Consider the following 13024-nt stretch of genomic DNA (forward strand, 5'->3'; position numbering starts at 1 on the left):
TTTCTCAAAATATAATTTCTCTGTAAAGGTTAGAGTTATCACACAAAAAATAAATTGATAAGTCAATTCTTTGCCGGTATGAGTAAAATCTAATATTGATAAAAAATTCAAAGCTAAATATTGGAAAACATTTAAAAAAATCCTTTTGCTTTTTTTACAGTTTTTAATTATTAATAAAAAAAAGCCTCAATCCTCCTATATATGTATGTATTTTGACTTGCTTAACTAGAATGTGCAAAAAAAAGTATAGGTTACAAATGAAACCTGGTTTTTTTACATGTTCGCGCTCAAAATCTATACAAAGTATGATTTGGTTCCAAAAAAATTTCTTTGGATTTTATTTTACAGTTAAAATCAGCTAAAAAATGGCAAAATACGCCAATACTAATTTTTGAAACTTTTAATTGCATTTGACTTTTTTCATATTGAACATTAATACAGTTTTTGAAAATTCTTCAGATATAATACCCCATTTTTATATATTTATATACAGTGGCTCATATCTTATATGCTAGGACGACCGATGGCCGCACGCCATCCTACCGCCGTTAAGCCGCTGCACCCTTCACGTCGCTGCTACAACGACCGGTGGCCGCTCGCCATCCTACCGCCGTTAAGCCGCTGCATCACCGTCCATCCAGTTCGCTGGTGCCGTCACTTCGTCTATACCGCTACACCCATCCGTCCGCTAATACTGTCCGCCGTCCAGCCACTGCGCTCATACTACTGTACCAATCCGTCGGCTAATACTGTCCGCCGTCCGGCCGCCGCGCTGATCCCGCCGCTGCTCCCGGACAACCGTACCATCCCGCACGCTACTGCACCGCCGCTAAACAACCGTACCGACCTCTCCGCTACTACTACGCCTATTAGCCACCGCCTCCATCTTTGTACGGAAAGCTGCTGTCCGCCTAATATCCCCAGCCGTGTGTGCGTGTGTTCGTAACACATAAATATCGTGTATTTATTCAGTAGGGGTTTGTGGGACCTTTACTCGACTCTGGATTGACTGAGTGTTACCCCAGCCTTAGACAAAACCCACCTCATATCTTATTAGATTCGTTCGCGTCAGTGAAAATTCGTAAAAACTTGAACAAAATGTTACTAACTTTGGAAAAATTCTGTTCGTTCAAGCAAAACTTTTGCAACAAGAGGGCGCAATTTTGCATTTCGCTGGCGGGGAGAGGGTGCAAAATTGTACCCGATAAATAGGTGTCCCGATATCTCATAATCTTTTGCACAGTAAATTCAAAATGGGTTTTTACGTTTTGTATTGATAACTGAAAAACTAGTTTTTTGTTGTTTTCCCATTTTGTGTGTGTTTTTAATTTGGTGGTTTTCGTATTTTGGTGTTTTTTTTTTTACAAGTGGTACCATCGTCTTAAGTACAAAGTAGAGAGCGCAGTGAGCGTAAAATTCTCTTTGAAATTTGCTCATGTATTGACTGTTGATCGCTGTTGAAATGATCAGTGAGATCAGTTGTGTTAACAAAAAAATCAGTTAGAGTGATTAGGAATCTGCCAATTTTACAGAATTTTGTTAAGCTAAGAGCAACAATTTCTCTTCTGTTGAAATGACTAAACTAGTTTGTTCGCTTGACAAAGAACTCGGTCGAATTAACCATAATTCGATCAATTTCACCGAATCTGCGTTAAGTCAATAGCAACAGAACCGATTTGTTGATTTTACTATCGCCATTTCTTTCTATGTGCAATTAATTTTTTATGCCATTCTTCGACAAGAGTAGTTTTTAAATCGCTAATCTTACCAGTGCGAAGTGAGGGGGAGTGCAAGGGGGCATCTTGCCCCGGGCGCTACTCACAGGGGGTCGCCAAATGTGGTCCGCAAAGCAGAACTACCTGGATAATTTGTATTTTTATTATAACTGATTTCTGGAAAATATTGATTTCTGGAAAAAATTTTCTATACTCAAAAATGCATACATATATCCGGAACACTTGCGACAGGTTGTGGAATAATCGAATGCATATATCTTTTTTTCACGTTCAACGTTACAATGGGAATTATTAAAAAATAATTTAACAAAACCTGTCAAACGTGAATCTGAAACACGATGAGGCGCCAGAATACAAGCGGTTAGCGTTATCGTCGATGGGCTAGAGATTGTAGTAGCACAATTAGCAGAGGACACTTACACCACAAGTGACACCAGAGGAGAAGCTAAAATTCTGTTGCAAAATATACAAAATTTTGTCCATAACATTAGTTCATCTCTGGTATGAAATCTTAAGGAGGATTGATCGTGTGTAGCTCAGATTACAAGATCCGAAGATAAATTTTATTTAAAAAATGTTTTGCCCCGGGCGCAGGAAAACCTCACTACGACACTGAATCTTTCTAACCTGCCTCTGCCATGTAGCCGAGTCCGTAATTGACTACAAACTTTCAATTACAGTTAAGGCCATATTACCCATGCCTGCATAATGCCGGATTTGTGTTCAGGGGCTTTGTCTTGGTAATTGTACCAAATATACGGTTTCTAGAAATTTATCGACCCATGCGCCACCTAGCGGAGTTTTTTTTATTATTTTTATTGCATTGCCATCGGGTTCTGAACTATATTCCAAGTTTAAATAGCTTGTAGCTTATCGGGAACTTACTTAAATTTCAATTACAAAATTCGTATACAACGCACGCTACACAGCTAAATAAAACCGTTTAGAAAAGCCAGCCAACGAAGTTTTTGTGAATGCAGCAGTATAAGTGTAACGAAAAAATTTTTAAGTTAGCTACATTCCCGAAAAACAAAACACTAACATTTGAACAGCAATATTTCGGCACACCCAGCCTGTATTACATATCGTTAGCTAACCAACAAATTTAAAATTTTACAGAAGCAAAAAAAAAATTTTATTTTCACATTCAGTCCAAGTAGATATGGCATTTTCAAAGTGGCATAACTCCAGTTATAGGTTCTTACATTTTAAAAATTTTATTGAGGGTGTACTTTAATATACATATAATAGAAGTTTCGAAAAATCTATTGATTAGGGGCTTTGTGAATCAAACTAACGATATATGCATTTGGATAAGTAGAGTAAAGGATACTAAAATAGAAGAGCATATTCAAAGCGTTGTTTGGGAAAATGGTCTAAAAATATAGGGATAAAGAGGGGCATGTATTGATATGAACGGCATACCCAAGAGATAATAATATTTTTAAAATCCACCAGCAAATGTATTGAGTACTTACACTTATTGGGTATTCTGACTGGACACTGCCTTCTGGCGTCACATGCCTTTAAATTAGGCTTGGTCAGTGCGGTGGCGGTGGAATCATGGTATGGGGTTGTATGTCGTCTGCTGGGGTCGAAGAACTTGTATTTATAGAAAATACAATGGATAAGTATGCCTACTTGAATATACTAAAATAAAATTTGGCAAAGAGCGTGCGAAAGCTAGGTATAGAATCCATTATCACTTTCAGCACGACTACGACCCCAAGGATACTGTGGAAATTGTTCCTTTGTGGATTTTATATAACATTCCCCACATCTTAAAAACACCCCCACAATTACCGGACTTAAAGCCCCTAGAACATCTATGGGATCATCTTGACAGAAAGATCTGAGAACGCCATATAACATCAAAAAAATTACTAAAGGAATTTATAAAGAAAGAATGGGAATTGTTTTTGTTTTTATCGGCCTGTTGATAAATGATTCAAGGTTCGATTCGAGCTCAAGGCCAGAACAATAATCATTTATCAATAGGCCGATAAAATCAAAAACAATTGTTAATAAACCATGAGCACTTGGGAATGTCAAACAAAGTAATTCACAATAAACAAATTCAGCATTATCAGTGATTAACAATAGATGGCGCAACAATTAATAAATATAGTTGGTAAGAAGGAATAGAAGTAGCAATTTGCCAGTCAAACAAACCACCGCTGTATAGCTAACTGGTTAGCGCAGAGTGCCTAAAGCGTACTGATGATGAAGGCTTAGCACCCTTCGAAATGGATCTATCTGCGCAGCTATGGCAGGTTGTCTGAAAAATTTTCTACTTACTATTCCAAAAACAAAATACAATTTTTCAAATTTAGAAAAATTAAAAAATAACAATAATTATCATTAGAAAAAAATTATTGTTCTGGCCTTCGGGAAGAATGGGAAACAACAAAAAAGATTGGTAGACTCAATTCCTAATCCGCTTCAAGAAGTCGTATAGTCCGATGGAAGACAAACCAAATGTTAGAACTAATATATTTCATTATTTTTATCAATTAGTTCAATGTGACGAACAGTTTTGTCCACAAGTTTAGTACCTATTTTAATTTAATCTTATTTATTTAAAACATTAAAGCGTTGATTAAAAGCTTTTCAGTACTATAACAAACCTAATACATTGTAATAACTAATAAGATTTCAATTAAAAATATTTCTGTAAATTTATAGGCGTTGCATACCATTAAATAGCACATACGTTAAATAATGAACACTTTTGTCCATATGTGTATGAATATTCATTCAAAGTTGCTTTGTTAGTAATAAATTTCTAGCAAATGGCTCATCATTTTCATCAAAACCGAGTCATAGAAGACTCTTATGTGATCATATTTCCGAGTCTAGTATTTCTTACATATGTGTTTTGGAGTTATTTCGGACTCAGAAGTTACGAGCTCTCCGACAATGTTTGAGGGGAAGTATTTCTGAATACATCTGTATAAATAAATAAACTTTTTACAGTGGAATACAGCTTTATTTAATATTGATTCACTTTACATTCAAAAACAAAAGCTTTTTCAATGACGAAAATTTTAAAATAAAGATCTAAACCACCTATTTCCGCTATTTTTATCTCATTGAGTATAATATGAGACTGAACATAATAGCATCAGTCAATAATATTTCAAAAAATTAAAATTTTACATTACATCAGTTTACAATAAAACACCCGCAATGGTTTTGGAAAACCCCATCAAAAATTTTGTTTTTATTAAAAGTTAATATACTTTATTTCAAAGTTCCATGCATATGAAGTAGTGGGTAATGGCTAGTTTTTAAATACTTAAATAAATACTAAAAACGACGGTCGCTGTGGTGTGGTCCTACCACACCGAAGATGCTGGGTTCAGTTCGGGCAAAATAAACATCAAAAATTAAGAAACAAGTTTTTTCGATTAGGAAAAAGTTGTCCTAAGCGGGGTCGACCCTCGGCAGTGATTTGGCAAACACTCCGAGTGTATTTGTGAAATAGGCTAGCAGAATGTCTAGATATTCAAGTCCCCCTTTGCCAAGTATTATAAGCATCGGTATAGCTATACTGTCTGGGCTTACTGCTTTAGATGGTTTAGCATGATCGATGGCATTTTCAACCTCCTTGGCGATGATGGTAATAGGGAGCACGATGTGTTTATGCTTATGTGTGCATCTGTTGATCCGCCGTCTAGCTTTTTCAACCTTGGAATGTATTACGTATTGTCGGTAGAAAGCGCTCGCACACTTTTTCGCATCCGACAACAAATGGCCATTGATATTTCATCATAGTGCTTAGTCGGCGATAGGGACCTTACGGTAGACCATAGCTTATCTACACCGGCAGGGAGGTAACAAATCTTTAAATGCTCCTCCCATTTCACACGCTTGTTTTTGTTCACAAGCTGTCTGATGCGTTGATGTTTTTGTAATTGGGGGTCGTCGGGATCGTGCTGTCTTATAAAGTCACACTCTCCAGCTTAAGTTGTGGCCTCCTCTGGAAAGTGTGGCCTGATTTCCTCCTTATCTTCACTATGCAAATCTTGTAGTACCTTGGCTTGCCCGTTGAGCGGTTTAGTTTTCGTCTGCATAGTCCAATTTTTTTATTACGAAGCTCCCTTTTCATACATCCTAATTATATAACTTTTTTTAAATGAATCCCTATTTCCGTAGTCAAAGCATCACGCAAATTCTTGGATTGTTGTGTTTGCTCCTCTCATGGGGAGGTTCTGGTAGAGTAAGAATTAAAAAATTACGCGGAAAATTATAAAATTTCAAAATACTAAACCACCATATTACATATTCTAATGATTTTCTAATTTAACCTTAGACCATCTCCCCAGCAAATTATTCCCCATTCCCTTAATTTTTTAATGGCGTAACCTTTTTTCACAGAGTTGAACTAGAGCTGATCAATTCAAAAAAAATCTTATTTATGGTGCTAACATTTTCTCTTTAACATCGTTACAGGCTTTACACCAAAGTCGTACAATGGAAGGCTGTTCTGCGCCACTGGTTGTCAAATTTGCCGACACACAAAAGGAAAAAGACCAAAAGAAAATACAACAGTTGCAGCATAGTATTGTTGGTATTACAGCTTTGACAACATCAGCTACGGGGGGCATCGTTGGTTTGGCACCAACCACCGCCAACGGCCTTAGCCCAGCTACAGCATTAATGCCGAGTCCATTAACAGCTGCGAGTATACGATCAAATTCCTCAATGTCGGCAGCTTTAGCGGCTGTGTCTAACCCAATAGTTCCTACCACAGCTGCAATGTCAATACAGCCATCTTTACTAACTGCTGGAGGTAGCCCGCAGCAAACATCGCCATATCAGACCAACACAGATGCAATGAATGCGTCTGCAGCACAATTGCAGCTATTTCATCAACTACAAGTATTTGGATTACACCCAACGCAATATTTACAAGGTGAGTAAAAACTTCATGTCGAATATGCGAACGAATTATAGAGCCCAACTTATTAATGTGATGATTAAGGAAATATCATTTATTTATTTATTTTTTAAGGAAATATCAATACACGTTATTTCGAATAAACCTCCAATATCTGAAGTAAGAGAACAAAACTCCCTTTTTCATAACCAAGAGCCTATATTGATCAATAACTTAATTCGTGTTCAACGTATAAATAACTTCTTTATTATGTTAGAGTTTAAAGGAACTTTTAAAAAATGCGTCAAAAATATGTTTTAGTGGAATATAGCTTGCCTAGAATTCGAGTTTTAAAAGGATGCTGTTTGTAGTGGAGTACAGCTTGCCTAGAATTCGAAAACGGATCAAATGGTATCCGGTCGATGTCTGTAAACAACCCGTAGGGATGTTCCATCGCCATCGGGTGGGACAGTCGTACCCCATATTTCATCTTTGTTGAAGCTGTCTTATAGCTAGGGATTTCCGGTTCTAATAGATAGTTTGTACACTTAACCTTCAGCCGTTATTGTTAGGTAAAACAAGGAACAATATTGTGACGAATATTAGCATCACTAAGCTGGTACTAAATAAATGCATGACAACAATAAAGCAACCAATCTTATGTAGAAGGGTACGAAGAGATATCTCACACACATAAATATTTAGTCATCAGCCGAAGTAGTTATTCACACATACACACGTATATGGCTATGGGAGAGGCGTCGACTACAGATATACATGTATATAGCTGGTAACTAACCAAGCATGAGCTACAACGAGAAATTACTAGACTTTTGAAGAAATGGGTGAACGAGGAAACCGATAGTATAAAAGCAGCGCTAGCTCAGTAATAACGAACCAGTTTGATTTAAACACGCTATTAGTTGCGAAGTGCAGTATAATTGTACAACTCCCAAAGTAGTCTAATAAAGACCATTTTGCAAGAAAGATTTGAATATAACCAGCAATAAACTGGAACTTCAGGCACGACTACGAGAGGCAATGGAATCAGAAGGAAAAACACAACATCGCAGAGAGTTACGAGCACAGACTTGAACATTATATTGACTGCAATATCTGCACAAACGTAGAAAATGGCATCTCAACTGGAATCGCAGGAGACACGCGTAACATCCAAGATTGAAGCCCAAATGGAAGAGCAGAAGACATATATGGCATCCCAACATTTGCTGAAACGGTATCCCATGCACTGACTCAGGAAACAGCGTCACTTTTGAGTAAGCCCGCGTACAAAGCTCATCGCGTGGAACTGGAAAGGCCACACTGGGTAGACGCAATTTTGGAAGCATTAAAAGGATCGCAGCAGAAAAACGATGGTACCGTCAAATGCTTTAAGTGTGGAAAGCCAAGGCACATTGCAGGTTATTGCAGTACCAACCCTAATAGTTCCAACATTGATCAATAACTTAATTCGTGTTCAACGTATAAATAACTTCTTTATTATGTTAGAGTTTAAAGGAACTTTTAAAAAATGCGTCAAAAATATGTTTTAGTGGAATATAGCTTGCCTAGAATTCGAGTTTTAAAAGGATGCTGTTTGTAGTGGAGTACAGCTTGCCTAGAATTCGAAAACGGATCAAATGGTATCCGGTCGATGTCTGTAAACAACCCGTAGGGATGTTCCATCGCCATCGGGTGGGACAGTCGTACGCCATATTTCATCTTTGTTGAAGCTGTCTTATAGCTAGGGATTTCCGGTTCTAATAGATAGTTTGTACACTTAACCTTCAGCCGTTACTGTTAGGTAAAACAAGGAACAATATTGTGACGAATATTAGCATCACTAAGCTGGTACTAAATAAATGCATGACAACAATAAAGCAGCCACTCTTATGTAGAAGGGTACGAAGAGATATCTCACACACATAAATATTTAGTCATCAGCCGAAGTAGTTATTCACACATACACACGTATATGGCTATGGGAGAGGCGTCGACTACAGATATACATGTATATAGCTGGTAACTAACCAAGCATGAGCTACAACGAGAAATTACTAGACTTTTGAAGAAATGGGTGAACGAGGAAACCGATAGTATAAAAGCAGCGCTAGCTCAGTAATAACAAACCAGTTTGATTTAAACACGCTATTAGTTGCGAAGTGCAGTATAATTGTACAACTCCCAAAGTAGTATAATAAAGACCATTTTGCAATAAAGATTTGAATATAACCAGCAATAAACTGGAACTTCAGGCACGACTACGAGAGGCAATGGAATCAGAAGGAAAAACACAACATCGCAGAGAGTTGCGAGCACAGACTTGAACATTATATTGATTGCAATATCTGCACAAACGTAGAAAATGGCATCTCAACTGGAATCGCAGGAGACACGCGTAACATCCAAGATTGAAGCCCAAATGGAAGAGCAGAAGACATATATGGCATCCCAACTGGAATCGCAAGAGACGCGTATAACATCCAAATTGGAAGCACAGGAGGAGCGCTTATCATTGCAGGTGGTACAAATGTCTTTGCAGTTAAAAGCGCAGGATGCAAAAATCGTTCAATTTCAGGCAGAAGTAGATTATTTAAAAGGTCGTATGGAGCAGTTACAACTAAGTCGCCCAACTGTTCCAGCGAGCAATCCGAAGGTAAAAACTCTATCTTTTGACGGTTCTGCTCTTTTGCAGGTATTTAAGCTACAATTTGAGAAGAAGTCAGCAGTGAACAACTGGAATGCGGATGATAAAGTTGCTGCACTGTTCGTGGCATTGAAAGGGCCTGCAGCTGAAATCTTACAGACTATTCCAGAGTACGAACGGAACAGTTATGAAGCATTGATGGCCGCTGTCGAGAGACGTTACGGAAGCGAACATAGGAAACATATATATGTAATAGAATTGCAAAACCGTTACCAAAAAGCTAATGAGACTTTGCAAGAGTTTGCTTAGGATGTTGAAATGTTGGCTCATTTGGCAAATTCGGACGCACCCGTGCAATACACCGAAAGGGTAAAAATCCAGAGTTTTATACGAGCTACATACGCAAACCAAAAGCTAACATTTGCTGAAACGGTATCCCATGCACTGACTCAGGAAACAGCGTCACTTTTGAGTAAGCCCGCGTACAAAGCTCATCGCGTGGAACTGGAAAGGCCACACTGGGTAGACGCAATTTTGGAAGCATTAAAAGGATCGCAGCAGAAAAACAATGGTACCGTCAAATGCTTTAAGTGTGGAAAGCCAAGGCACATTGCAGGTTATTGCAGTACCAACCCTAATAGTTCCAACAATGTGGGTAGCCATAAACGCAGAGCTGAAGGGGATGCCCAAATCTACAAATCTACTCAATCTTTGAACTAAGGCGATTCAGCTGCAAGGGGCGACAGCTAGCTCCCACAATTGAATGCCCCATAATCTATATCTCGCAAATTGGATGAAGGTCAAGCAATCTTACTGTCGGAGGACATGTGCATGGAAAGGAACGTTTACTGGCTGTAGATACGGGTGCATCCCATTCGATCAGATTAAGTCAAAAAGAAGATGAGACCATTGCTTGGAGCTAGATTACGTTGGAGTAGCATGTGAAGTAGCAATTGGGAACGACTCAGTACTACACAATTTTATAGTGGCAGAGATTGTTGATGAAATCATAATTGGAGTGGACTTCTTAATTGACCATGGCATCAGGATCGACATGTAAAGAAGGATTATGCGCTATAAGAACAAAGATGTGCCACTTAACTTCAGTTTGAAGAAAGGCTTTAGTAGTAAGCGAGTGCTGGTGGAGGAGATTCGACCAAGACCACAAAAGTCAAAGGCAGAAGATCGGGCAAATTTTGATGGAACTAATGGGCCAAACAAATCAGAATCAAGGGCACCTGCGAGGAAAACACTGACATTAACCAACCCTACTGGACGCACTAAAACCAACGAAAGAATTTACCAGAATGAATGCAAGGGTGGTTTCAAGCCAGGGTGCACTACTGTTGTGAAACGTCAGAACGATACTGATTTTGCAAAGCCAATCGGTCAAGCTCAACCTCTTCAAAGTAGTCCAGTGACCAAGCAACACAGTGTGACGCAAAGAACCAGGATAATGAGTACTAAGATGAAACACAGGTACGACGAGAACAACAATTCGGAAGGTTTCTTGGAGGGAGATTTGGTACTGTTATACAACCCTCACCGGCGGAAAGATGTTCCATCCAAATTTTGGTGCAGTTGGAAAGGCTCGTACAAAGTTGTGAATAGGATCAATGATGCCATTTATCGCATACAAACAATTGCATAGGAAACCACGAAATAAAATGTTGGTTCATTTGGAGAGGCTACCAGCGGTTGGATCGAGACATTTGTCTGATCGGGACGATCAGACTTAGGTGGAGGGCAGCGTGACGAATATCAGCATCACTAAGCTGCTACTAAATAAATGCACAACAACAATAAAGCAGCCACTCTTATGTAGAAGGCGATGAAGAGATATCTCACACACAAATATGTAGTCGTCAGCCGAACCAGACCTGTTAAATAATGGTTACTAATTGTAATGATTAGCCGTTCCATTGATTATTTTCTTGATTACTTGCCATTATTTTCTATTTTTAATGATTACTTTTCAATTGATTAAAAAAAAAATTTAAAAAAAATCATAATTTTTTACGATTATAGAAAAAAATCAAAAAAAAAATTAAAAGTAATCAAAAAAGGTTTTTTTGATTGCTTTTCATTATTTTTGATTTTTTTGATTATATTGATTTTTTTGATGTTTTTTTTTTAATTTTTTTGATTACTTTTTATTATTTTTCTGCTTTGTTGAAAGAAAAATTTTCGTTTGCTGCATGCACGGAATAGATTCTACATACAAGTACATTTTAGGATGCAATATTAAATAGTAACCACTCATCGATGCAACCATATACATGCAACATATAGGGCGAATGGAATATTATATGAGCGTGGATGTAAACATATTCTCCGGTAAGTATATACACGCGCATAATTTGCTAAATTTAATAATAACGATCCTCTATGGTTCATCCTTAAGTCAAGCCAATTCAGTTTTGTATACAAAATTAATGTATCCACTATTTTGGATTACGTTATGGCTATGCTTACATTTTCTAACTGTACCATTGAACATGTACATTAGACTGGGACGAAACCTCACTTTTCTGTAATTTCCGTTGTTAATACTAAATATATGGCTCACTGTGCAAACCTTAAGATTTTATAGACAATATCCTAGACGTAATCATAAGGAAATAAAAAGAAGTTTTAATCTAATATACATGGACATATGTTAATAAATTTATCTGGGATATATGTAGCAACTTTTGGTTAGACAACTAATCATGATGATGAATGACAACTTAGAGGATCGCTCCAGTTGGAAGTGAAGCTATCAACCATCAACCTAAGTACTATTACTCATACATATTGTTTGAGCATATTGTTTTGTCATAAAACAATACGCACTCCCCAGGTATTCATCGGAAACACTTATAGACACGATAATTTGTAGGTGGGTATGTACATACATACATATCAGGGATGCACCTTAACGTTAAGCTAATCGTTTATCAAAAAATGTCCACCGTTTCCGTTGAAACACTTCGAAATATTATCGATAAAGAAATTATCAAGATAAATTGTATCTCGTTAAAAACGTTAACAAAAACGTGATACTTTATGTTTGAATTGTGCTGGCAATGCTATAGCCATGGTGAAGCCGTAAGGTGGTAACAGTGAGCGGACATACACACAAACTCCATGTAATTTGTTTGTGTAATTCGTTGGTGGTAATGTCAAAAATACTCTGAGAAATGTTCCTACTGTCAAAATTCATGAGAAAAGTTGCAATCAGCTTGGCTAATGCTATCACCTTTAATGACTCCGCCATCAATCAGCTTTGCCAGCATAGTTTGAAATTAATAATCAACATAAACGATTTGATTTCGTTTTGATATGGCAGAAAACGAAACAAAATCATTTCGTTAATTTGACGTTCTTAACGTTAATAAACGAAACGAAATGACTTTGTTTCGTATATTAACGTTAATTATCGTAACGAAATGATATCGGTTCGTTGGTTAAGCATGCCTGATACATATGTACCCATATGCCTAGATAAGCGCTCGCGATATACCACTACATCCTCCAATGTACTTGTATGTACAAAAAAATCAGTGCATAGCCATAACGTAATCCAAAATAATGGATGTATTAATTTTGTATACAAAACAAAATTGGCTTGACTTAAGGATGAACCCTAGAGGATAGTTATTATTTTATATAATGAGTGTAGCAAATTATGCACGTGTATATACTTAAGTAAGTAAGTAAGTATATACTTACTGGAGAATGTGTTTAGTTCGGCTGCCGAACTAGCAAGGCAATACA

The 13024-nt window shown here is 37.4% G+C and overlaps 1 protein-coding gene across 10 annotated transcripts in view; it reads left to right on the top strand.

The window, feature by feature from the left end:
- Positions 1 to 13024, top strand: part of LOC137240360 (CUGBP Elav-like family member 1) — a 1194531-nt gene that overhangs the window by 901910 nt on the left and 279597 nt on the right. For all 10 annotated transcript variants that reach the window (XM_067766480.1, XM_067766472.1, XM_067766481.1 and 7 more), the window contains one exon: positions 6192 to 6654. In XM_067766480.1, coding sequence (XP_067622581.1) covers positions 6192 to 6654 — 463 coding nt within the window. The remainder of the gene's footprint in view (positions 1 to 6191; positions 6655 to 13024) is intronic.

Source organism: Eurosta solidaginis, chromosome 2 (genome assembly GCF_040869045.1).
Source record: "Eurosta solidaginis isolate ZX-2024a chromosome 2, ASM4086904v1, whole genome shotgun sequence".
Lineage (NCBI taxonomy): Eukaryota > Metazoa > Arthropoda > Insecta > Diptera > Tephritidae > Eurosta > Eurosta solidaginis.